This window comes from Papaver somniferum, chromosome 2 (genome assembly GCF_003573695.1).
Source record: "Papaver somniferum cultivar HN1 chromosome 2, ASM357369v1, whole genome shotgun sequence".
Taxonomy (NCBI): Eukaryota; Viridiplantae; Streptophyta; class Magnoliopsida; order Ranunculales; family Papaveraceae; genus Papaver; species Papaver somniferum.
Genome location: NC_039359.1, coordinates 173,407,818 through 173,435,123, shown reverse-complemented (window position 1 = coordinate 173,435,123; position 27,306 = coordinate 173,407,818). Strand labels below are relative to the sequence as shown.

The window sequence follows — 27,306 nt, the reverse complement described above, 5'->3', positions numbered from 1 at the left end:
CCAGCAAAGGGAGGTGTGCTGTGGGTAGGAATATTACTCCAGCCTTAAATATATTACCGACAATCTCTTCGGAGAATTCTAAATATTTATCTATTTCTTCATTGAATTCGTTATAGGTGTTCTGGAAGCAAATTTTATTGAACCCGCACATGACAAACAGGATTTTGAAAGATCGGCTCTGTTTCTCAGGCTAGAAACCTGGCTTAGACAACTGATCCTCAAATACTGGTCTGTTATACTGTCTACTATATGTAGATGTTATTTTACATTTCTGATGTTACTTGTAGACTCTCAAGCATGACCCGTACTGGATAATGCAGGGCAAAATAAATGCCATTTGGCAGGATTTTGGTCTCCAATTCCAGAGACTCGTAGTAGGCAGAAGGAGCTCAGCGGAAAACAACCAATTTATAGAAATAAAAAAGCTGGTTTGAGGAAGGAGTGGCCTTCCCATCAACATGACATTGATGTGTCAGATTATTCTGTAGAAGAAATATATTTGGATCAGCCTGCTGTCGCTGGACTTGCTGCAATAGCTGACTTTCGGTATGCGATTGGCAATGCAGAACACATAGCTGGTGTTGCTATGAATTCTCATGAGGAATCACCTACTGCACTACAACCTAGTAGGCAGGAGTGGCCTTCCTATCAGCATGACATTGACTTGTCAAATTATTCTGAAGAGATATATTTAGATCAGCCTGCTGTAATTGGACTTGCAGCAACCCCTAATGCTCGACATGAGTTTAGCAATGCACCACCCATAGTTGGCATTGCCAGGCATTCTCATGGCGATCCATCGTCGCTAGTTTTCCTTGTTGGCGGGTTCATCTACTGAACTATCTATCATTGAGTTAGCAGCAACTGTAAGTGGTCATATATCAATCCTACTTTCTAAAATAATGCTGATCCCTTGCTTCCCTTTCTTATAATTAAGGAAATAATGCTGATCCCTTGCTTCCCTTATTTATAATTAAGGAATTGGTTGGTTTTAGATGAGTCTTTGTGGTTTCGTATGCATCATCTCTTGCGGGGTTGAGAGCTTTCTTAGGTACAATTTACACTTGCATATATGTAGCGTATTATTCATGATATTCGTAAATTATCACTCTGCAGGGTAGTACTTGTACAAGTGGGGATTCTTTAGATGGTTCAAATTCTCGAGTGATTGATCAATTATGTGAAGAGAACTTGAAACTATTCATGAGGTAACAGTTTCCTATCCATCTGGCACTCATATGCTCAATGCTCATATGCCTATAATATTTCCAAAGAATCCAGTCATCCACTTTTATGTTGTGCACTTATTTGCTGACTATATAATGCACAGTACATACACTTAAATGTCAGCGCTTACGTGAGAATTTGGAAGTTAATTTAAATTTTCGTACCGTTTTATCAGGTGTGATGAGCATAACGAGATTGCCTTGAAAAACACGGTAAATGAAATGGTTTTTTTTGTTTTTGTTTTGGAAACTTTCATTTATGGGGCTACGAACCATTACAGTAACTGTGTGTTCATAAATTTACTCATTAGGTTGAAGACTTGGAAGGAAAATTGCTAGAAGCAAAAAGTAGACAATCTCAAATTTCTTTGTACCTTGAAGCTCAAAAGAAGCAAGTGTATAGTATGTGGGTGTGTTCTGTTGACATTGACCTTAAACCAGTTTGTTGTATAGTATGTGGATCGGTGAGTTTACCTGGATCTATTTTTTGTAAGCTTTTTGTTTGAGCATTGGTTGTAGTTGCAGAAAATCCCACATGTACACACATAGAACAAAAATAATTAAGCCACCAGTCGCTATGATGATCAAAGTGACTAACATCATGTTTATTTTCTCCATTATCTAGAGGCAAATTACTGCCTACCTCTATGTAGAGGTGGGCCCCATTTTTCTAGATGTTTTTTTTTGCTAAACCTCTATTACATGGAAATCGGATAGCACCTCTGGAGTGTTGGAGTCTGGACTGCTATCTTTGAGACAAACATTATTTTCCTATGAAATGTCCATATCACCCTCCAACAAATCTAATTTTGACAGTTTTTTGTGCATCACCAAAACAAAACCTAAAATCGTTTCCACTTTTTCATTTTCTTCTCTCGGCTGCTTTCCGTTCTCTCTGAACTCATGGAGATATCGTCTCTCTGGAACTTCGATTTGCGAAGAGTTTTATATATTTTTGAAGATTTGGTCTCCGGATCAGTTAAATCTCATCAATTTTTTCATATTTATAGTTTGGTTAATTTCGGTAAGGCATGTTTGTTTTCAGAATTCTGTATCTTGCATGTTGTTACAAATTTTTCATTTGGGTAATTCAAACTTGGGAGAAATCAGATCTGGTGTTCTTATTGTGTGGGTCAAGTTTTGATTTGTTAAATTGAAACTAGGGTTTTGCTTGTATGCTAGAATCTTATGTTGGTATTAGATTTGCAATATCCTGATATGGTTGGTAGGTGTATGTGATTAGTTGGACAGGGGGTTAGTCCTCGAGTGATTTCTGGGGAGTTGAGTGTATTTTAAATCTCAGGAATTTTGAGAGAGTTTGAGAGAGTGTGGGGAGTTTGAGAGAGTTTGGTGTTTTTGAGTTCAGGGAGTTTGGCGGAGTGTAGGGAGTTTGAGAGAGTTTATTAGAGGGAGTTTGGGGGAGTTTGAGAGAGTTCACTCCTAACTCATTGTCTTTTAAGAAACAATAAATCCTCATTTGCAAATAACATTGATCTTTAATCAAAAGAAAAAAAATAAATGAAAATGATCATATCTCTGTAACAATAGTATGTTATTTTGTGCAACGAGATAATTTTTTCCCCTTCAATTTAACGGTCTCCATACAATTCTAACTCCCTTTATTTATTTCTGAAATTAGGGTTCTTATTTGGGGTGGTTAAGGGAGTAGTGGTTGGTTATAGGTGGTGATGGTAGTGGTGAGAAAATAGTTTTGACGGTGGTTGCAGAAGTGGTAATGTAATTCAACTCAGGGAAGCGCTAATTGTGAAGACTTCTACATTTTTTTTTTGCTGGTGCATCTTACGGGATATGTAGATCTAAACAAATCTATGTATCCACACGTTTTCATGGACTCTAGATCACTATCCTAATATTTTCATAGAAATGTTTCACCGTATCATAATGGCCATCATCTGATAATCATTTCATCATGTTGGGAACAACATTTTTGTTGCTGAGATTTGAGAAATCCGTATGATTTGAAAAGAAAGATTTTGAACCAAATTTGGTTGTGAGACCAAAATACACTAAAATCTCTACTCTTTTGAGAGATTTGTTGTGAGACCAAAATACACTAAAAACTCCTTCAAACTCCCCAAAGAAACCAACTCCCTAATATTGTAGGGTTTTATGACTAACAGGGAATTCAAGAGCTTTTTTTAAACTCCCCAGCGACTAACAGGTGTTTTCTAGGGAGTTTAGGAGACTCCTCTAAACTCCCCCACGACTAACAGGGATTTGGAGAGACTCCCTCAAACTCCCTTAGGACTAACAAGAGAAAACCCAAATACATTAAAATCTCTCGAACTCTCCCACGACTAACCCCCTGGGAGTGTTTTTGTATTTTGTTTTTCATATGGTTGGATTGTTTTTGATATCCTGATATTGGTTGTAGAAGTCAGATGAAATTTGTTGGAGTTTCATGGAAACGTATCTTAGATAATATGTAGTTCACAGGTAGATTTTGTTTTCAGGGGACCAGCTAAACTATTGACTAATGCCTTTTATCATATCTACCAATCTTATTATCTTTGTCAGATTTGTTTTAACTTTGATTTTGCTGATGAATTTTGTTTTAGTTTCTCTCTTCTTACATAAGTTTGATGTTGGTTGATAAATGTACCTTAGAATTAGGTGAATGTATATTTGTTACAACAAGCTGAAACTTGTGACTATGCAGTAGCTCAACTGTAATGTGAAAGAGACTATTTAATCGTGAACTTTGTAGAGTTTGGATTATAGGTCTGAATATTATTTTCCAATAGTTTGTTAGATTGGTTTCTGAGGATGTCCACTTCGTCAGTAGGTTTTAGGAATTGCGTAATGGATGTACTTGATATGACTTAGATTTGACTCTTTTCATGGTTGCTATATTTTTTGTTAAAACTTATTTTTTACTGATGAATTCTGTATAAATTGTCTCTTAAGGTTGTTGATTTTTGTTTTGTTTTTTCTATGTTCTTTCGTAAGGATATTGTTGATAAGTCTACCATAGAAATTACGTGAATAGCTGTTAGAAAAAGCTGAAAGATGGGAGTTTAGATGGATGAACTTTAATGTGAAAGTCTATGTAACCCTGTAAAGCTCATTTTAGGTCTAACTATCATTTTTTGATAGTTTGGAAGGATGTACGTACACTAGATTAATAGGTTTTAGGGATTACGTAATGGATGACAAAGCACAGTTGGAATGCTGAGGAAAGTGTTGGACCAACAAAATAAGAAATTAGGAAGTCTAGGAATTTGTTTTGTGTTACTTGGGACAATTTCTTTTTGGGTACATTTCTAATATTTTCTTGTTCTATCTTTTTTTTTTTGCACGCAGTTGACATAAAATTTCTTGGATTTCTTAATAGAGATGATTTAAAGAAGATCTGTGGTGACAATTATCCTGAATGGATATCTTTCCCTGTGTATGATCAGGTTGATATTCTGTCTAAAATTTATCTTCTTGTTCATTTTATCTTTTGTGTTGTCATTAGTATTGATGATTTATGAGGAAGGTGAGCGTGAACATCATGTTTCTTGGTTGATTTTATTGATTGCTAGTATTTGTCCATTCTCCTTGTTAGCTGCATTGAGCATCTTTTATTGTGTTATGCGCTTTGATCATCCCCACAATCCATACAAGGAACATGCTTCTAATTGGCCTCCCTTCTCCCTGCTAGCTACATTGAGCATCTTATATATTGTGTTATGTGTTTTGATCATCCCCAAGTGGGTGTAGGCTTTAGCTTCTTTTTGTGGTGGATGTAGGTAAGAGTTTCTTTCCCCTTAGCTAAATTGGACTTTAAATGTTTCATTAACTTATGTGAATCTGACTACCTTAATGGTCATTAGTTTAGGAAATGAACCTAGTCCAGATTGAACATCACATTGTATTAAGCCACTACAGACACTAGCCTACTACAAAATTAATTTCGGAATGGAATGTAGTTGAGCCCTAACCAATGTCACACTGATCAAGGTACAGTCGCCTTCTTTACGCCTCTGGATCCCAGCAGGACTCTACGCACTTGATTCCCTTAGCTGATTTCACCCACAACTAAGAATTGCTACGATCCAAAGTCGAAGACTTATAAACAAATTTGTCTCCCACAGAAATACCTATGATGTTTTGTTCCATCTTATGATAAATCAAGGTGCATAAGAACCAATTGATAATCTGGTCTTATATTCCCGAAGAACAGCCTAGATATATCAATCACCTCACAATAACTTAACTATATGTTAGTGGAACAAGTTATTGTGGAATCACAAAGAATGAGACAAAGAGATTTGTGATTACTTTTTATATCTTACCTATCAGAGATAAATCTCGAGCCAATATTAGAGAAGATAATACTCAATACTATAGAACAAGTAAGATCAGAATACGCAACTACAGTAAAAATAGTTGGATCTGGCTTCAGAATCCCAATGAAGTCTTCAAGTCGTTAACCCAAATTGTTTTAGGAAAAACCTAAATTAACAGAGAACCAACTGTAGTACGCAACTAGTATCACACAGAACGTGTGGGGATTATGTTTCCCATTTGCTAGGGTTCTCCTTTATATAACTTTCAAATTAGGGTTTGCTAAGTTAGCTTATAAACAAAGCATTCATTATTCACCGTTAGATGAAATCCTGATTTAAGATGCAAGCTAAGTTTTTCTTGAAACCAAAGCAATATCTCTCCACTGTTAGATGAACTTAGCTTGTCACACACAAATGAAATATACTTCATTTAGATATGGGTAACCATACCTAAACGTGTACATAAGGTTGGTTTAATAGTAGTTAATCAAAGTTAGCCATATGAACACTTTTGTCTAATCCACATTCATCTAACACATCTAGATCAACTATGATGATCAATCAATCATGAATGATAACCAAAGAATCTAATTGTGTTCTTCATAGAGTTGTTCAATTGTTAAAAATCATATAGAAGTATATATGACCCAATTGAAGCAAAGTCGGAATGATTCAAAAGAATCAATTCATGAACATTTAAGCCACGGTTTTCAAAGATTGCATTATTTATTATATAAATGTATTTGTTCATGAGTATGAAATCATACTTTACCGATTTAATACTTTACCGGTTTAGAACATGAACCACTTAAGTTTGCAAACGGGTTCACAAACTTGAGTTCTGGCTATTGGTCATGAAACAACAGTTTGCAAACGGGTACGCAACCTTTAGTTACAGACCAAACTCAGGTGAATAAGTTTTCAAACGGGTATGCAAACTTAGTTCCCGGACTTCAACAGTTACATCAGTTTGTGAACGGGTATGCAAACTTAAGTACCCCAACTTAACAGTTGAAACAGTTTGCAAACGGATATGCAAACTTAGTTTCCGGTCCTGAATTATATCAAAACAGTTCGCACACTTAGTACACAAACCGTAATGTATCCATACATGGGTTTTAGCTCTTAACTCTCATTTCAATCATTGAAACATTTTTAGAAGACAACAATGGATGTCCCCCATACACCATTAGCTAATAAGCAATTTTCAAGTGATCGAATGATCAATACAAAACTTTCCAAGTTGACATCAAATGACAGTCTCATACAAATCATGTAAGATGTTTCAATGCAATTTCCACATGATCATATTTTGACATAAAGTCAAGAATAATGATGAATGAGCTAAGACAGAAAGCTACCAACACGTATTTCGAGAAATAGATAAGCGAGTTATACCAGCTCGAAATATCAAATGTGTATGATACAAAAGACTATATCGTATACGACTTTTGTCTTAATAGGAGATAAGTAAGAATAAAATAGACTTCTGAAGATAGATAAGTTTTAGTCTTCACATACCTTTTGTTGATGAAATTCCTCCGAGTTCTTCAGTATATCTTCGTCTTCAGTTGTAATCGCCGTGAAGTCTAAAGCTCAATTATACAATCTATCCTAGTCCGAAACTCCTATAGGTAGACTAGAAATAAAGACTATAGTTTTGATAAACTAAACTTGAAAAACAAGCTTAAGATAGCAACGCTTGCGAGTTCGACCGATCAATGCTCTAACAATCTCCTCCTTTGTCAATTTAGTGACAAAACTATCAATACATACGGATCACAAAATAAATAAGACTTTGTAGCTTCTCATCCACCATGCTTGATTTCCTTGGTTCTTCAACATTACTTGAATTCTTTGCCGCTCCAAGTATTCCAGTGACTCTGAATGTATTCGACCCAGCATTATTGTCGTTGAAGATCCGTAGCTATAACAATAATCAACAAGATTGTTTTCACAATGTTATACAGTGTCATAGTATTACTACACAGCATCAAAGTACAATTGTACCACAACTTTGACAATAATACTATGGTGATATGTATCACTATCCTTAGTCAATACTTTATCTCGCAATGAAAACCACTCCCCCTTACATAATGATCCGTAAACCATATCTATGTAGTGTGAACTACAAAATAATTCTCCCCCTTTTTGTCAATATAAATTGGCAAAGGTACAAAAATTGTGGGATCATAATGAAATTATCATAGAGATACTTCATGACTAAAAGAGAACATATCAACTTTGTTTCGATGATTTCACATAGTCGAAACTTAGTGTATTCACCAAGGAGTTAATAAAGATACAAGATAACTCCTATAATATTCCACAGCCGCACTCCCCACAAAAATTTGGCAATTAAGCACAACTTCAACTAAGAACTCTCCCCCACAAAATGTCATTCCCAAATGGAACAACAAGAGCGACCTTACTTTCACAAGAAAAGAAAGATTTATTTGGACATTAGCAAATCACATGAAACATGAATTTGTATCCAGAAAACTCGAACAAATTTACCCACAAGAGAAACTCATAGATTAATTAAATCGGAAATGCTCATCATAAGAGAACTTACGTAACCATACAGTAATTTCATATAAAAGTGGATCAGGGAAAGATCAATACTGCGGAATATTCAAAGATTCATTCTATTTTTCATAAAAATTTGCATAATGATACCTTAGACTTAACCTTTGACATATAATCCAAAAGTTCATTCTATTTTCCATCAATATTTGCATAATGACACGATAGACTTAACTTTTGAGCATATATAGAATAATCACAGTTCACGGACGTAAACCACATATCCTATACAAAATTATTTCTTGCAATATATAAAACCAATAAAGATTAAACTGCAAAATCATCTTCCAAATAACTTAGAATTTAAATAAATAAATGTAAAAACATTGCAAGATGAAAATCGTTGACCATAGCTCTGTGTAATCACAATAATTTCTATTCCAAACCCTAGTTATCCTTCTTAAAAACACAAAAATAAATTCTCATAAGAAGTTTCCTAGTGTTGATGGTGGTTTTTAGCTTAGGGTTAAAATCGTAAAACCTTGCATCTAACGTCACTCTGCAAGAAAACGGTGTCGTGAATGCTAACCTCTCCACCAACATATTTATTGAGCCATTCAATATATTTACATGAAATTTATCCAGACTGGCGAATGTAGCAACCATCTCAAACACTCTGTAAATTTCAGAACCTCTCCAATACAAGACTCACCGAGTACTTTCCTATACTATGTTCCCCGGCGTAACCTTTAATATCGGTATGGCATGACGGATTTGTGTTCACTGGCAGCGGAGTAGCATGAACCTCCAAGTACCAAAGTTAAGGTCATCGCACGAAATGCTCAGACGGAAAGCACACTGCATTCTGTAGATAAATATTTTTGTGGCAGCACACAAAATCCAGCCAATTATTGTGATAACTCACAAAAAACTCATAAACCCGACAAATTTGCAAAATTAGGGTTTCGCGCCCTGCGCAGTCCATAAGCGTGGATTCAAGGCGATGAAATTAAAGTAGGATACACCTGGGGACTGAAGCCTCCTTCATGTTTAGAAGCTTAAACGCAGCCACCACCTTACCAGTGAATGCAGCAGAAGCACACCTTCCACGAGAAAATAGGATCAGGATAATTACACATGGGGACTACCAGAATGGGATGCCTTCACTCCCCTCAACCAAGTTATTCCCAATTTCAACATCATCACTGACGAAGTTTTACGAGCCTCAAGAATTTCTCAACATGAAGCTGTACACGTGCATCAAATACTCCAAAGGCACGCCACAAAGATACATTCACATATATGGTTACGCCATCGGATTTAACAGAAGTATAACTGGGGACTGCTCACCGCATCCATTCCATACAATAGTCCAAGATTCAGAAGATGGTTCAAAGGATGTCGTTTGGAACGAAGTCCTTGAAGACTTGATAGCAGCACATCGGCAACGGAATGTCTCTCAACTCATATATTTCACCCAATGGCTCCGGAAGATTTCGACCATACAAGCATCCACAACATGTCATCATCGCAATCATAAAGTCTAGGAACCAAATAACCTAAAGTCAAGGATCAACACAACGCAACCACAATCTCCAAGATTAGCCCTGGAATTATTTCATCCATCCATCCCAAGAGTGCAATGGAGTTTGGTAAATTTTGAAATCCACTGGAGAGGTCAGATGCTCATTCTTCTGGAGTCAGAACCTTATTACACATTCTGGAGAAGATCGATGGTACTGTTGGGTGGATACATGCGATATCACCTACTTTGAGTTCTCCTGACTCACCTTGCTGCTGATTATAACTATTGGAGATTGCTTTGTTGCCATTAATGCTCGTTCTACCACCGCTAACAAATGACGAAGAGGAGCCAGATATTGCAGATGAAAGCACGGAGCCGGGTGAACCACAAGAAGCAGAAGAGGGTCGATACCCCTTTTCATACGAACACATTTTCTAGAGTTCGAACAGAATAAGGATTCCTTATTGCTCCATGAACGGGAATAGATGACTGGGCGCACCATACTCATGCTCCATAGCCGAACAAGTAGTGTGCCAACACCTCCGCTCCATGACAGAACCAGCAGCGCGCCACAACGAGGAACACCAGTCACTCAACCTGCAACGCTCCATGGCTCCAGCACTCCGTGGTCAAGCCAACTCTCCATGGCTCCAGCACCCTGTGGTTAAGTTAGCGCCACCACCATTCCGCAATCCAGCCAGCAAGCCGTCCAAGTGTCATTTTCACCATTCCGCGGACTGAAGCCAGTTTCCACCATTCCGCGGACTGAAGCCAGTTTCCGCCCTTCCACGGACTGAAGCCAAGCGCCATATCCGCATGTTCCGTGACCTAACCATCCAGCACCCGTTCCGTGGTCCAAATTGCAGTGCCATCTCTGCCTACTCCTAGCAAGCAACACCATGACTCCAGCACCCCGTGATCAAATCCGCACTATCTCTGCCCATTCTGCAGAAAACACCGGCTCCGTCTTCACTGTATGATATCCAAATTCCAAAGTGTTGTTTCCACCATTCAACGGACATAGCCAAAGCGGCGCCATCTTAGTCATTCAAAGCAGCGCCGATGGCTCCACGACCAAGCCAAACCAAGCCAGCAACACCAACGGCTCCGCGCTAAAGCCAGCATCATCTCCGAGGCCAAGTCGAGCCAGCAGCGTCACAGCCAAGCCAAGCCAGCAGCGTCACGTCCAAGCCAAGCCGAGCCAGCAGCGTCACGACCAAGCCAAGCCAAGCCAGCAGCATCACGGCCAAGCCAAGCCAAGCCAACAACGTCATGGCCAAGCCAGCAGCGCCGACGTCTCCACGGCCAAGCCAAGCCAGCAACGTCAACGGCTCCACGCCCTAGCCAACACCAACAACTTGCATCCTTCTCAGCGCCAACTTTTCCGCTCCCGACAAGTGTCATTCGCAGCCCAAGCCAACTCCAACCGCGTCCTAACCAATTCCTTAGCCAGCGGCACCATGAACCATTCCTCGACCAGTAGCCAAAGATGCCGCACTGGTGCCAACATCCCATGGCCAAGACGAATTTATGCAAAAGCCACCAGGAACACAAATTCCTCATGCCTTCCGACAAAGGATAGTTGAATTTCCGTGGAAATTTCTTCACGTCTTTCTCTTTGGATTTTACTCTCGTCTGTCACCATATCATGCTTACCCCGCAACAATGCCACTGTTACGTGCTAAGTAGGGGACTTAATGTTGATGGTGGTTTTTAGCTTAGTATTAAAATCGTAAAACCTTGCATCTGACGTCACTCTGCAAGGAAACGGTGCCGTGAGTGCTAACCTCTCCACCAGCATATTTATTGATCCATTCATTATATTTACATGAAATTTATCCAGATGGCGAATGTAGCTACCATCCCAAACACTCTGTAAAATTCGGCACCTCGCCAATACAAGACTCACTGAGTACTTTCCTGTGCTATGTTCCCCGGCAGAACCCTTAATATCTCTATGGCATGACGGATTTGTGTTCACTCGCAATGGAGTAGCATGAACCTCCAAGTACCAAAGTTAAGGCCATCGCACGAAATGCTCATACGGAAAGCACACTACATTCTGTAGATAAGGATTTTTGTGGCAGCACACAAAATCCAGCTAATTATTGTGATAACTCACAAAAAACTCATAAACCCGACTAATTTGCAGAATAAGGGTTTCTTGCCCCACGCAATATATTAGACCCCGTTGGTCGAAAAACTATGCTTACCCAAACTAGGCGATTAAATCTGCCACAAGCACTGAAAGTGTGGCCATTACCTAGCTTTCCGGCCCCACTTCCCATCAACCAATCAAGTAGCTCTAAAACCGCCACACTCACACAAAAGTGTAGCCACGCCCATGCCTACCCGACCCTCTTACATTAACCAATCAGGTTACTTTAAACTCGCCACAGTGTTGAAAAGAAGGAAACCGCGCCAGATGGCAGCAAATCCAATTGGTTTCCAAAAAACGCACCAGCATGCCAAAGCAGCATGCCAAATATGCCAAACATGGCCACTCACCCCATGCAACGTGCCATATAGGACAATTAGGGTTTCGACAAGCCAAACCCTAATTTAGGCAAGATTTCCACACCAACGTGCCAAGATTTCGGTGAATATGGCTACGGGCACAACCGCGCCAAAGGCATGCACGAGCCATGCCGCAATGCCGCTAGCACAAGTTAAAGGCGCCACTTCCCATTAAAGGTAGCCATGATCGATGGCTACCTTTCCTCCTGAGATGCAATCTCAGCATCCAAGTTCGCCACCAAACTAACAGGCTTGTGGCAACTTTTGAGCAACCATGCCGCCAAACCCTTTGGCCACGACATCAAATCCCAGTCTGGCCATGACGCCTAATTTCGGCTACATTTCCAAACCCTAACCTTGGACATGCCGCCAAGCCTTAACTTTAGTCACGGAGCCAAATCTTAACCTTGGCCATGCTAAAACACTACAGACGTGGCCATGCCACTGGCATGCTGTTATGCCACAGCCACTGGTATGCCACCATGCCACAACTACTAGCATGTTGTTATGCCACGGCCACTGGCATGCCACCATGCCACAGCTACTAGCATGCCGCCATGCCACGGCTAATAGCATGTCGTTATGCCACGGCCACTGGCATGCCACCATACTACGGCTACTAGCATGTCGATATGCCACGGCCATTGGCATGCCACCATGCCACAGCTACTAGCATGCCACAACACCACGACCACTGGCATGCCACCATGCCACAACTACTAGAATGTCGCTATGCCACGGCCACTAGCATGCCACCATGCCACAGCCACTAGCATGCCACTATGCCACGGCTACTAGCATGTCGATATGCTACGGCCACCGGCATGCCACCATGCCACATCTACTAGCATGCCGCTATGCCACAACTACTAGCATGTCGCTGTGTCACGGCCACTGGCATGCCACCATGCCACAGTTACTATCATGTCGCGGCTACGCCATTGGCATGCCACTATGCCATGGATCCACCATGCGCTACTATACCAATGGTGCCACTTAGCTATACAACAAGATGCGTCCATAATCAATATCCACTCGTCCTCATGAGATGTAATCTCAGCCATCAGAATTCGCCACCGAGCCGTTCAGCTCGTCAAAAGTTTTAGGCGACTAGCCAAAACGAGCCTAGCATCACATATGCTATTTACCTACGGCAAGCCTCTCAATTTTAAACTTTCCACACGTAGCAAAGTGCTACATGTTTTTCACGAAAACACTCGAGACATCAGAACATGTCACAAACTGGGGGATGCTCATCAGGGTATTGGTCTGGCGGTTTACAACATGCGGCGTGCAACACGCCTGTTAGAGAAAGTGTCATAAATCGCGGCGGTTATTAATGGAAAGAAGTAATGGTGTAAATGTATCTCTCATTATGGAAACATAAATTCCAGGCGTTACCCGTTACTCCCTTCTTCCACCACTCAATCGTTTCCACTTCCTACGAGACCAGGGTACGTTTTGTTGCGACTTGTATAAATGGATCTCACCTATTTTCCACCAAAAAACAAGTTTTGGTCAAGAGAACAATACAACATCCATAAATCATCTGATAGCTTTTCATTCATCTAGCCAGTTCAACTTTCTGATACAAGTCACGAAACACCCACACTTCCGGAATCAACTATTCTAGTCTCAACACTTTCTTCGCTTCCCTCCCTAAGATCAACCCTTCTCTTTCACTTTGTGACCGAATCAAGCCTGGAACGTCCAATTTTTGGTTTAGGCCAGGATTGTACATATTGATCTCTCGAATCAAAAGTACTCCCATGCAGTACATTGTTTAGGGTTTAGACTCGTTTCTCATCCACACACGAAATTACCAAAAACAACAAAAACCGTTTTCACCCACAAACACCTAGGCTTTAAGATCCTTGAAAAATTATTTAGTGTCCCCGAACTCCTTGTCGTCAACAGACATTGGTACGTAAGGTTCATGAAGAAAATAGTCAATCCCAACATACCTTCTCGACTGATGGAGAACCAGTGCCTTCTGAATTTCAAGAGTTCTTAACACAATAGCCTTTATTTGCTGGATCTTCATCCTTGTTTCTTTCAACTCTTCAAGAACACCAGAAAACTTTTGAAGATTTGAGGGATTAGCCCTTGATTTCTTCATATTCTTCCTTTCTATCTTTAAAGTTGTAGTGGGGTGATATATATCTTTTTCCATCATGATTGATGGCTTGACAATCATATTGACATATTTTCCATCAGAAGACATGATACTTGGAGTCTCTAAGGAATTTTGAGAGAATACTCAAAATATCTCAACAAGCAGTCTTTTGAGAAAAAGGGTTTTTAAAGAAGGAAAAAGAGAATGTAGGGTTACGGAACCTATATAGAGTAGGATTCACGAATTATTTCCATAATCGTCTATGGATACGAGATCGAGAAAATACAACAATCAAAGTGTGTGATTACTTGATAATAGGTTCGGACTTAACCAAATTCTATAGGATCACTATCAAGTAATGCAAAGTTAATGTTTGTGTATTTTACTTTTAATTATAATAAAAAATTATAATTGTGGAAATAGAAAAGTAAAAGACACATTAAGATTTTGTTAACGAGGAATCCGCAAATGCAGAAAAACCCCGGGGCCTAGTCCGGAATTGAATACCCTCGGAATTAAGCCGATATACAAAATATAACAAACTTCGTATAGTTGAGACCAAGCAACTAAACCTATAGTTCACCTAGTTTCTTCAGTATCCCTGCGCTTTCGACATTCAATAAGTGCACGCACTGGAACAATTCATTTGGATCGTATTCCAAACAGTAAAGGAACAACAAAGATGTTTGGTAACAACTCTCTTGATTCTTACAGATGAAGATATCTCAAGTCATAAGTAAAGGCTATTCAGTTTAACAAATAAACTCCTTTTCATGGTCAGGTCAATCTATCCAACAACTACCGAAGTAGTAGAGTTCAGATTTGCAATCAATCAATATGGAATCAAACAAGAAACTATAAGGTGATGCTGATCTTACACAACTAAACAATCGAATAGATCTGATTCTAGTTGGATCCCAGACGATCAAGGTTTGTGCACACCCAAAGATATAAAACCAAATCAGAAATCTTCTTTAATCTTCAATAAACACCTGCACAACACCACTTGAATCTCTTGTACAATCACGCACAGAACGAAGTCTATTAACGATGGATGATCACAAGATGTCTTTAAATCTAGAAACAGTTCCAAAGATCCTGTCGACACATCGATCTAGTTTGAGTGAATCTTGTATCAGAAGAGAAGATTATCAAGAATAAACAAACTAGGTGCAATCAAAGTTCAACAACCGTTAATCAAATCAATCGAAAACTAAAATAAACTGCAATTATCCAGTTTCACACGAACGGTACTCGTAGATGCTTCTTGATCCCACAGAAGTCTTTAAACAAGCGGCCTTAAGAGATTTCCCCTAATTAGGGTACTTTCCTCTCCGAATAGACGACTCCACCAGAAACAAACAAAAAGATGAAGTTTGCCTGGATCTTATAGGATAGTTTCTCGAAATGCAAACTTGAGTATTTATAGATCAAGGATGTTTGGACACCAAGAAATTTCCAAAACCGAATATTCTTAAGATATGCAATAAATTCCCAAATCGGTTTTCATAATTCCTGGAAATGCTTTGTCCAATATTTCTGAAATCTCACTAGAAAATTTTCAATTAGTAAATGCATATTACAAATTTTTATTTTCCAGAGATATGCATTTAATTGCTGGTAATTAAAAGCATATAAAACTAATAACCTTAATTAAAAGATTCTTAATTTATTTCGGTCCGGGATCTCCTTGAGTTATTAAGGAATATCTTTGAACAATAAAAGATAAGAGTTACTGTTCATGTTCAAAGTATGTCGACATATTTTTTTCTTTGTAAATCCTTTTTCATATTTACAATCTTGGAATCGATTATACTACCCACTTCCAAACAAGTTTAGAATTGGTTCATCTGTATTCTAAGAACAACTATGTGATTGATCAAATATCAGTACACTAATCATGGGTTTACGGTTCTACCAAACACAGGGATCGGTTCTACCTTAATATGGTTACTGGGACCGGTTACATCAGTTACCAGGATCGGTTACATCAATTACCAGGACCGGTTACCATATTCCCATGGTATTGCTTGTGATCGGTTACACAAGTCACTAGGATCGGTTACACTAATTAGTAGGACCGGTTACGCCAATTACAAGGATCGATTACACATACTCTTTCGTGATCGGTCATACCAATTACTAGGATCGGTTACACCAATTACAAATATCGATCATACCATCTTAGGTGATTACTTAGGATCGGTTACACTAATAAAAGTCATACCAACACATAAGTCAGTCACTGTGACTAGTTTTACCAAAATACATAACAAGTTATGATCGGTTATACTAACTCACACATATTGGTAATCCAAAGATATGCAATGAATAACAATACCAAGAAGCCTAGCGATTTCCCTTTCGATTCATAAAACAAGTTCATGAATGTACTTCCTTTAAACAAATGTAAACATTGTTTCCTAGGATGAAATCTTCACCTTTACCCATATACATAATCACAGTAGCATTCGTACGATTATGTTGATGTCTTATATACGAAGTTCAAAAGATAAGCGTTATACTTCGTATTCTAATTCCTTAACACTATGTCTCACTACTAGAGTATAATCACTCACAGCTTCGAAGTTATGTTTTCAATATAGCACGAATTGAAAGATACGTTAGGAATGAAATAGTTTAACTAAAAATATTACTAACCTTAAGATGAAGGATGATATCGGCGTTGTAGCTTGTTACTTCTTCACATTCTTCAAGTCTTCGAGCAATACTTGTATGTATCAAAATCCTAATATTTCTAGTCTAACATATACGAAGTTGTCTCTAGTAGATAATCAAGCGACTCTTTAATTGAGTTTTGATTCACTAAAATATGACAACCAAACTTGACATACCAACGCTTGGTGGGTTCAACCGAGCTATGATCTAACAGTTAGAGTATGTGCGACGGTCAGACAACATGATAAATATCTATACATTGGCATAGATAAAAAATTCCTATCTTTTTGGAACCGTATTTTCATAGTTTTTGTGGCAATAAGCGGAAATCGTAAAGCAAGAACTTTGGCAATCATTAAGAAAAGATTGGAGAAAATCTTTGAAGAATGCCAAGCTTTCAAAAAGGAAATGAAAGACATGAAGGAAGCCAATCCCACTATGTTGGGTGCTATAAGGGTAAGTTTTTTGATAAGTTGTTTCATTTGAAATCATTTTGAATAGCACCATCTAACATAAGGATTTGTCTATAGTGGATGAGGGCTCACCGCCAATATGAGGCAGTTCATGGGAAAGAGTTTGAGCAAGATGATAGCTATCCCATCTTGGAAAATACTACCTATGATTTTAACCTATAAGAACAAGCGTTTATTTCAAATGTTACGATCTATCCTATCAATGTAATGAAAGATGTATGCTTTTCCAATTCAATGAATGGAAAACCATTTTGTTTCTACTGAGTTTTATGTTTGTTCAATTTCTTAAAAATAAAAAACGAATAGTTTAATTCTTTTTCAAAGTATTTTGGCTAGGTTTCAATCACAAATGACCTAGCCGTTTTGTCTATAAAATTCAGATTTATGATTTATGGTTTGAATAACGGTTTATGACCAAACCGTAAAACTTGTATCGGCTGGGTTTTTATAGTTTCCATGTCGTACCAACACTTCCAGAAGCACATATGGTTTGGAATTTTATTTTTCGGCTGGGATTTTGTAAGTTACGACAGGATATTCTGGCCGTTGATTGTGATTCCCAAAATCACGGTTGGTTTACCTAGCCGTAATTTTGGTTGGTTTTGTAAATTTGTTGTCGTAATCCATCAAATTTTTCACTTTCATGATAATGTTACGATTGCATAATCAGGCCGCATTACATTCAATAGTGATACCCACATGGAAAAAAAGAAAACCTAGAGTATTACACTTGAATAGTCAAGCTTTGTTGAAAATCTCAATAATATGTTTTGTGATCCAATAGCATTGCTCATGCTCAAATTCTTTGCAACGAATAGCTTGGTACCGGGAAATTACCCAGGCTTCCTAAAAAAACAAATCAACTTTAAGTTAGTATTTTATTCAAAACTTACTTGATCAACAACTTTTCCACATACTCACCCTATTGAAAAATCAATATCGGGACTCATCTCCTTCACCCGTTGCAATTGCCCGCTTAGAACTTCCATTTATAGGTAGATCTCCTTGGACCTTTCATTTATTTGGTTCATTGATCTTCCATTTTCATTACCATCTATAGCAACGAACACCATAAATATGCGGTTTCATTGAGAATCACCACTTTCGCCCACGTTAATGCCTTCATATTCGTCATGCTTTTTCACCGTGAGCGACGCTATTACGTTTATAACATATTCTTCGGTGGTGTATCGAGAAACATGTTTTTTTTGTTACAATAATTTGAGAGTTTGAGAGTTTTTGCACAAATTCTTGTTGGAGAAGGGTCATTTTATAGCAAATAATGACTCAACGGCTAGTTTATAAAAAAAAAACTAGTCGTTCCTCGAAAATGATAATGCAATAACTCAAGGCAGTTAATGATTTACGGCGAGGAAGTTTGGAAAGACCAATCCGTAAATATGAAATTTCCAGGTCAATCACATGAAATCCCAGATTTACGGCCAGGATCCATGGAACGACCAGGACATACTACATTGTCGGCAGGGTTTCAACCCTTACCAAGCCGTAATTCTAAACATTTCAAGCCGATTTAGATACGCCCCATCCGCATTTTAGGTTTACGGCTCGGTTAGGGTTAAAACCCAGCTGGCAGAGATAAAACGGCTTGGTATTTCCATGCTTCCTGACCTTAAATCTGGGAATTCCTTGAGTTATTGCATTGAATTTTTTGAAGCAATGAGTTATTGCACTGAGTTTTTTGAGGAACGGTTAGTTTTTGAAAAAACTAGCCGTTGGGTCATTCTTTGCTGTAAAATGACCCTTCTCCAAAAAAGAATTTGTGCAAAAATCTCTCTTTCACAAACTTTCGACCTTTAATTGTGCCAACAAAAAAGAAAAACATGGTTACTCGCTACACCACCAACGAAGATGTTGCAATCCTTAGAGTGTGGCTGACGGTAGTAAAACATCACGAAGATGTACACATTTACATAGATGAAGAATCCGATTGTATTTGGAACCGTATGCGTATTGTTTTTGTGGCGTTAGACAGAAATCGTAATGGAAGATCGATGAAATTCATTAAGAAAATATTTGAGAAGCTCTTTCCACAATTGGAAGCTTTCAAAGAGGAAATAAAAGTCGTAATGGAAAAAATCCCAATATGCCACGTGCTCAAAGAATGAGTTTGTAAATAATTTGTCCATCAAGTATTGTTTTTCATAGCATAAAATTTTAATTGATTTGTTTTACAGTGGGAGATGGCTGAAGCTGATTATGAGGATTTGCGCATGGAAAGAATTTTGACCTTCATGGTTGCTATAGTGTCTTGGAAGAAAGTATTTATGCTGATTTCTATCACTATTATTAAGACCCATAATTTTATGATATTTTCTTTAAAGTTTATGCTATGAAATATGTATTCCCTTTCAGTTTCAATGAAGTGTTATGAAATATGTATGCCTTTTCTCTTTCTTTGGTTCCTATAGTTGCACAATTATATAAGAATAAAGAAAAAATTTACTTTCACTCAGACGCTCACGGTTAGGAAATAATAAAAAAACCAGTCGTCGTTCTAGTTAACAGTTGGAACGTGCTTCTCAACCCAATCGCAATAACAATAACGACTAAAATAACTGCAATGCCAAGCCGTAAAAGTGAATTACGACCTAATCTTGTCATATTGAGAATCAACATTTTTGAAAATCGTTGAAGATTTGATCAAAAAATTTGAAATTTTTTAACATAGGTTTTGTTGTTTGATTTTGAGAATAAAAAGAAAAAAGTGGGTTGGCGAATTAATTTTGATTTTGAAATTTGATTTAGTTTTAATTTTAGGTATAAAAACGATCAAAGAGTAAATTTGACTTTTCATATAAATTATGTCCCATGTATCCACACTTAAGATTTCACACGAAACGAGTTACTAAAAATGAAAATGATTTATCCACCGACTTTGCACCGTGTGAGAGGGGTGGTGGAGCCTATTTTTACCCACCCCTATCCCAATGCAAAGAACGGTAATTTGACGATATAGGAAAAACCCTCTCTCCAATAACCGTTTTTCCTTTCTCTCCGAGAAAAAAATCTCAAACTTCCCAAATCTTATCAAATATTTTCCATTATATTTCAAATCTACTGGATTTGGTCTGAATGTTTCGGATCTTCCGGATAGATTTGGATACAATTAGTAGTTAGTATTATTAGATAATTAAATAAAACAAATTGTTGTTTCAGGCAACAATTTTTAGGTTTTTTATATGTTTATATTTGTTTTTCTTATTGATCTGATGGCTTCTTCATGCTATTCAGATTTTTTTTCTAATAGTCATTATGGCATTTATTGGTGGAGTTGCTGCATAGTTATCAAGTATGTTATGAAAGACGACGATCTAATTGGAAATTAATACTGATATTGATCGTGATAGTGTCAATTTGGGCTTATTATGAATAATGATGTAATTGATACTGATGTTGATGATGAAGAATCAAAGGATCGGGAATCAAAATGGTTTGAATCAATAACCATTAGAAGGGTGTCAATTTCGTTGACATAACGTAAATTAGTACAATTTCGGTTTTTTGTTTGTTTACATTCCGAAATCTACAAACTTAGTACTAGTTGTTTCTTTTGGTTTCCAATTGATGTAATTGATACTGATGTTATCATGATTTCTGGAACGGTGATTCTCCACCATTATATATCCCTTCAAACCTCAATTTCAATGAGGTAATTTAATAAACTATGGGTTGTTCAAGCCCATTTTTCCTTCAAAAAAAAAAATAAAATAAATGCAAAGAACGATACCCTATGTCCGTGCGATTCCAAACGGTGTATTTTTCGGTGGTTTTCTTCTGTGGGTCTAGCAAAACCCTACTAAACCTAGTGACGTCTCACTTCAGTTGGCAAAATAGCGGTTACAACTTCCACATCGAATCAGCCGATTTTAGTTTAGAATCTTGTTTTAATCAAATCAAAAATTCTGTTTATAGGTTTATGAATACTGTACAACTGTTTTTTTTTTTTCCAGAACAGACTTTCGCTATTAATCAGTGTCCTTAAACCAGGAAACTCGAAAACCCTAAAACCTAAGATAATTGTTTCTTTGCTAATACTAATCAATGTCTTCGGAACAAAATAAAGATCCTATTAACGTTGTTCATCTCGAAGGTAACAGTGAGAAAGATCCAAACAATCGAATACCAGCTATAGGGAATCAACCTCTCATGTCTTGTAAAAGTAAAACCAATCAAAAGCATAAATCAGAATCACGTAGCTTTTGGAGAGCAGGGGATTATGCAGTTGGTAACACCAAATCTGTTACTCCTCAAGGTAGTTTTCCCCTTTTTCCTTTTTGATTATTATTTTCTTGATTCTTTATGTAGATTGTACACTATAATCAGCAATTCTAAATTAGGAGTTGTTTTGTTTGTCTAGGTCAACTGGAACACGCTCGCGTTCATCCGAAGTTTCTTCATTCTAATGCAACATCTCATAAGTGGGCATTTGGAGGTAATTCGCTTACTATTAATGGGGTAAAAGCTAAATCATATCCAAACCGAGAAAATAACAAAATTGACTATAAAAGTAGAGGCATTCAAAATTGGTAATTAGGTAAAGTGTAGTGTTGTGTAATTCATTTTTAATACTACAATTCATGTGATGTAAATCTAGTCTCCTGCGTCCCGCCATCTGTTTGTTTTCTGAATGGCTTTTGTGTTTGGTGCAGCTATAGCGGAGCTTCTTGATAATGCGGTTGATGAGGTAAACAACTCATAAGTCTATAAGATGTAACTTCTGTATGTTTTTTTATGTATGACTAGCTTTCTAGAGTTGCTATCTTGAGTATACATTCAGGTACATATATATCTTTTATGCTAAACTTGTCTTTGCACGCATAACTGCAACCAGATCAGGAGTGGTGCTACCTACGTTAAGGTGGATACATTATATAACGCGAAGGATGAATCTCCTGCATTGCTTTTCCAAGGTAATGATATATGTACTTCATTTGCATTTTTATAGTACTGTAAATTTTATGAAATGTGTACTTCATATGCATTTAAACAATACTGTAAATTAATTGAAATATTATATTCTATTAAAACACTGTATGCAGATAATGGAGGAGGAATGGATCCTGATTGTATGAGGCAGTGTATGAGCTTGGGCTATTCGTCAAAGATGGCAAACACAACGATTGGACAGTGTAAGTCTCGTGCCATCTTCTGTGACTATTAGTGAGCTCAATTCTACACGAACTCGTTGCTACCTATAGTGAGTTGATGTAGATGACCAATTTAAGCTTTTTGAGCTTTGTGCTTTTGGACAAGTGATGGGTGTAAAAGAATAAACTAGCAGTAGAAAAACATAGCCGAGCCCTGGTAATCTGCTTAATTCTTAAATGTCAGAAGCTGGGTATTGTTCTTGCAGATGGTAATGGGTTCAAGACTAGTACCATGCGACTGGGAGCTGATGTTATCGTTTTCAGCCGGGCCACTCGTGGAAGGTAATAACAGGTTTCATGAGTTACGTTAGTATGGGTCCTAGAATTTGGCGTCATCTGTATCAGTATGATCCCTTTGCCACATTTATTCAAATAAACAACCAAACAAAAAACTCTTAGAATCAAAATTTCTCCTTTTTGGGTAGCCTTAAAGGCATGCATCTAAAGTCCTCATCAGCGTGTCTGGATATAGGAATTACGTGCAATTTAGTAAGACAGACTCTGTTGGTGCCATTCTCTCTCGGTATTATTTCTTTGTTGGCACCTCCACGTCGGGGATTCCAAGATGGTCTTTGTTGTTGATTTATTACTTTGTTTTCGCTATTGTTAAACTAAATCTTACTGTGTTACATTGTAATAATTTTTTTCTCAAGCCGTGTGACACAAAGCATAGGTCTCCTCTCGTATACATTTTTGAGAAAAACTGGGCAAGATGATGTCATTGTTCCCATGGTAAATTATCTAACTTAACATCAAGGATCCTTCCTTTGCTATTTGCTTCTCTTTTCCCTTGAAATTCATATGTACTTATGCTTATAATGCAGGTTGATTTTGAAGTTACTGGGCGTCAAACCCAGCCAATAATATGTGGTTCACAAGCTGATTGGTCTAGTAACTTGAAGCTAATCCTTCAATGGTCACCCTTTGCTTCTGAGGAAGAGCTTATGCAACAGGTGCTTTTTAACTCGTGGAGTTCCCTTTTGGAATTTTATTTCTACATACTGTCTCTTGCATAAAGGCATTCTGCAAAAAACTATCAAAATATTTCTTAGTTGCTTTTGTTTGTTTTATTGAGGTTGGTTTTATGTTTTTGATACTAGAATCTACGGTAAGTCACACCCACTCTCTCACTACATACTAATATTTGGTTCTCTTCAGCGTTTTTGATGAAATTTATCTTGTCGCGCGAGTGATCGAAGTATCATTTCTCAGTCAGGCTACTCAGATGAAGCTTGGGGAAATGATATGTATTTCTTATGATTATTACTTTAAGGTTGTAGTAATACTTGTACTATCAACGCGTCGTAATATAATCTCATCATCACCTTTCAGTTTGATGATATTGAAGCTCATGGGACAAAGATTATCATATATAACTTATGGCTTAGTGATGATGGGGTTCTGGAACTAGATTTCAATAAAGATGAGGAGGTATATCCAATTTTTAGACTGCGTTTTTGAAAAAAATTTTCTGTGAACGTGGTTTAGTTTGTTAATCATCTACTTAGTAGGGATTTGATGGTCGAATTTTAGAAAAGAACTGTCTCTGGGGAAACAATATTAGAGAGCCTTTCTTCTTACTGTCCAAACTGCTCTGCAGTTCAAACAATATTGGATAGTACCATTGGTCTTACTGTCCAAACTGCTCTGCAGTTCCCCGCCCTATTATCTAGCTGTTGCTTATATGCCCACGGTTTGTAATTAGCATTAACAGAACTATTCTGCTTGCAGGATATATGTTTGAAAGATGAAGTTGTTACTGGAAAGGGGTCTAGGGAATCACACAGACTACTGGAATCTCATATTTCTTACCAACTTCGCTATTCCTTAAGGGTACGGTCCTTTATTGTCGCTTGCGTCATTAATATGCTACTCTGATCCATCTTTATATTGTTTCTCGCATCTAAAATATGACCCCCTTGCTTCTTTAACAGGCTTACGCGTCGATCTTGTATTTAAGAAAATTTACTGATTTCCAAATTATTTTAAGGGGGAAAACTGTTCAACAGTACATTGTTGCGGAGGATTTGAAATATTCCAAAGTAATTATTTACAAACCAAAGCTGGGATTAGCTTCACAAGAGGTAAGACAACGGTGAAATCAGAACCTGAATGACAAGTATCGGAACCAGTTTCTGAACATATTTGTACTTTTTCACTTGTGTTTTACAGTTTTAGCAATTAACATTTTTATAAAAATTTGCACATCTCCTTGTGTAATAGCCAGTAGTCATGAGTTGAACTCGAAGTACACCAGAACAGACCGCGCTAACTCAAGATACTGTTATGTCATTACATTGGTTTTACTTTTCCGTTCGGATGTTTTTTCTGTTCCTTTTTGAGCTTGAGCTGAATCTTATATTAACTGGGGTGTTTAGATTTCGGTGGAAACAACAATTGGATTTGTGAAAGAGGCCCCTCTTCTTAAAGTCTCCGGGTTTAATATTTACCATAAGAATCGCCTAATTAGGGTAAGTGTATTCTAATTCTATTTTTGTTCAGATTCTTTAGAAATGTGAATGGTGATGAATGGCTCAGATTACTGATCTATTCTTGTCGCTCACTAAGCACTTATTGGCTCAAAGTTTTAAGACCCGAGTCATGTCACCCACGTGTGTTATTTCTCATTTTCCAGCCGTTCTGGAAAGCCTATCATGAAGGTTCTAGCAGAGGCACTGGTGTTGTAGGTAAGCAATTAATCCAAAGAGTGTATTGCCCGAATGTTGTTAGAATGTCCAATAGTTTGTCTCTCCACTATGCACATTCGGGGACATCTGGTAAAACAAAAAAAATTGCTGTCATTGCAGGTGTTCTTGAAGCAAATTTTATTGAACCAGCACATGACAAACAGGACTTTGAAAGATCAGCTTTATACATCCGGCTTGAGACTAGGATTAAACAAATGATAATGGAATACTGGTTTGTTACTTAGCTTATATTGATACGTTAGTTTTGGTCAAACACTGTTAAATACGGTGGACTGTATTGTATAACTGTTTCGCCTAACACAACTTAGTTTAATCTTGTGTTGAAACTTTTAAACATACAATTAGTTATTATCTGCTTAACATCGTTGGAGCATGCAGGACAGGAAACTGCCACAAGATAGGATTTCAATCTAGAATCCCTGAGATACGTTGTATGCAGAAGGAATTGCGTGTTGGTGAAGTGTCTACTGGCTTTAAAGCTGGTTATCAGTTGCCTACCGAGCAACCTGTCGTGGGTCTTGCAGCTAATGTGCCACATGGACTAGCAGCAGTATGTGATAGTAAAACCTCTCTTTATCTTTATAGTTGTGGTTATTTGTATAGAGGGTTAGTTTCTTTTGGTGGTCTATTCAAGTTACATTGTGTTTCGTCGATGTGCAGGGTTCTTCTAAAGAAGAGGAATCTTTAGATGGTTTAGGTTCCACTACAATCGAGCAGATATGTGAAGAGAACATACAATTATTCATGAAGTACGTAATAGTACTTACTGCAGCACTAGCTTTAAGCTATATTTTGGTTGCTCTGGGCAAATCAAAATTACTCCTGTATTGCTTTCGTATGAGCATCTCAAAGGAAAGTATCATCTTTCATTTTTTATTAATATGTCTTTTTAATTGTGCCAACCCTTTTTAACAGGTGTAAAGATCACAAAGAGAAGGAAAATGACCTAAAAAACACGGTATATCAAAACAACACATTTTGAAAAAAAAATTATAATTAGCTTTTTATATTTAACATCGACTGAAAGTTGTGTATTTTCCTGCTTCAATCTTGTACTTGACCATAGGTTGGGAAATTGGAAAAGCAGCTGCAGGAAGCCAAAAGGAAATGTTCTCAACTTGCTTCTCATATAGAAAATAGAAAGAAACATCTGTTGGCAAAGCAGCAAGAAAGGGAGAAGATATGATAAAAATAAATGTCAACTTGAAAGCAAAATTTTGATTCCTCAATCAGTCGTGAAAATGATTTTCCGGTTTCTAACTTGGCGCTCAACAGTTACCCAGGTACACGCACACACTCGTCTCCTTATCGTTTTTAATACTCGTAACACATGCTTCTTCCTGCTATTAGATCAGTATAAACTATTTGATCATCCTATCAAGCAAAGGAAATCTTCATCATTTTGTTTTTATGTTCTAACCTAGTAATTCTTCTCTCCAATTGTAGATTGGAAACTAGACCTGCATACTTGTTCATTTTCTGCCTGATGATGCTACTTCTACAGCACCTATCTTTTGGCAAGGCAAATGGTAATATCCTGTCTATTATGGTATTTGTATCTTTCCACGTAGGTTGATTATAAATAATATCAGTAAATGATATTTAATTATGTAAAACATGTAGAACAATACATACAGAAGGGTGTGCACAGTATCGATGTTTGAGTTCACCGCCACCTTTTCCACATTAACACAGTTTTGGATCAACCATAGCGAGTAAAATCTGTCACTATCGTCCGAGTAACTATCACCACCAGCACTAAATTTAGCAGTCTCCACTAACACCATTGTGAATGTCTTCCCACCTTGGAAGGAAAAAAGAATGAAACATTCCAACTAGTCTAGGCCTGGGGTGATTTAGCCAATGTAATGGTTGTACAGTTGAGGGACCGAGGCACATGGTTTGATACCTAACACAATTGACATTAGACTGATGAGACTATGCCCATGTGTTCGTTAGGGCATCAAAATTTGGATTTAACATGTCGCCCATGGACAAAGTTTAGGGAATGTGTGGATTAAGGGATTTAACAATACAATATAATGTGGAAGTATGAAATTGTAATGGCCC

The 27,306-nt window shown here is 37.6% G+C and overlaps 1 protein-coding gene across 2 annotated transcripts; it reads left to right on the top strand.

The window, feature by feature from the left end:
• Positions 1 to 21,190: 21,190 nt before the first annotated feature.
• LOC113349807 (protein MICRORCHIDIA 2-like) lies at positions 21,191 to 26,957 on the top strand. 2 transcript variants are annotated; one of them, XM_026593850.1, is made up of 19 exons: positions 21,192 to 21,633; positions 21,739 to 21,813; positions 22,031 to 22,065; positions 22,213 to 22,291; positions 22,421 to 22,510; positions 22,735 to 22,810; positions 23,182 to 23,260; positions 23,353 to 23,481; positions 23,861 to 23,959; positions 24,260 to 24,361; positions 24,463 to 24,612; positions 24,907 to 24,999; positions 25,164 to 25,215; positions 25,336 to 25,447; positions 25,615 to 25,786; positions 25,897 to 25,985; positions 26,152 to 26,194; positions 26,303 to 26,519; positions 26,683 to 26,957. In XM_026593850.1, exons 1-18 carry the CDS (start codon positions 21,423 to 21,425, stop codon positions 26,420 to 26,422), a joined length of 1,806 nt encoding a protein of 601 aa, XP_026449635.1. In that variant the 5' UTR covers positions 21,192 to 21,422; the 3' UTR covers positions 26,423 to 26,519; positions 26,683 to 26,957. The 2 variants fall into 2 exon arrangements, with proteins under 2 accessions (XP_026449636.1, XP_026449635.1); XM_026593851.1 differs by lacking the exon at positions 23,861 to 23,959 and having other exon boundaries at positions 21,191 to 21,633.
• Positions 26,958 to 27,306: the final 349 nt, after the last annotated feature.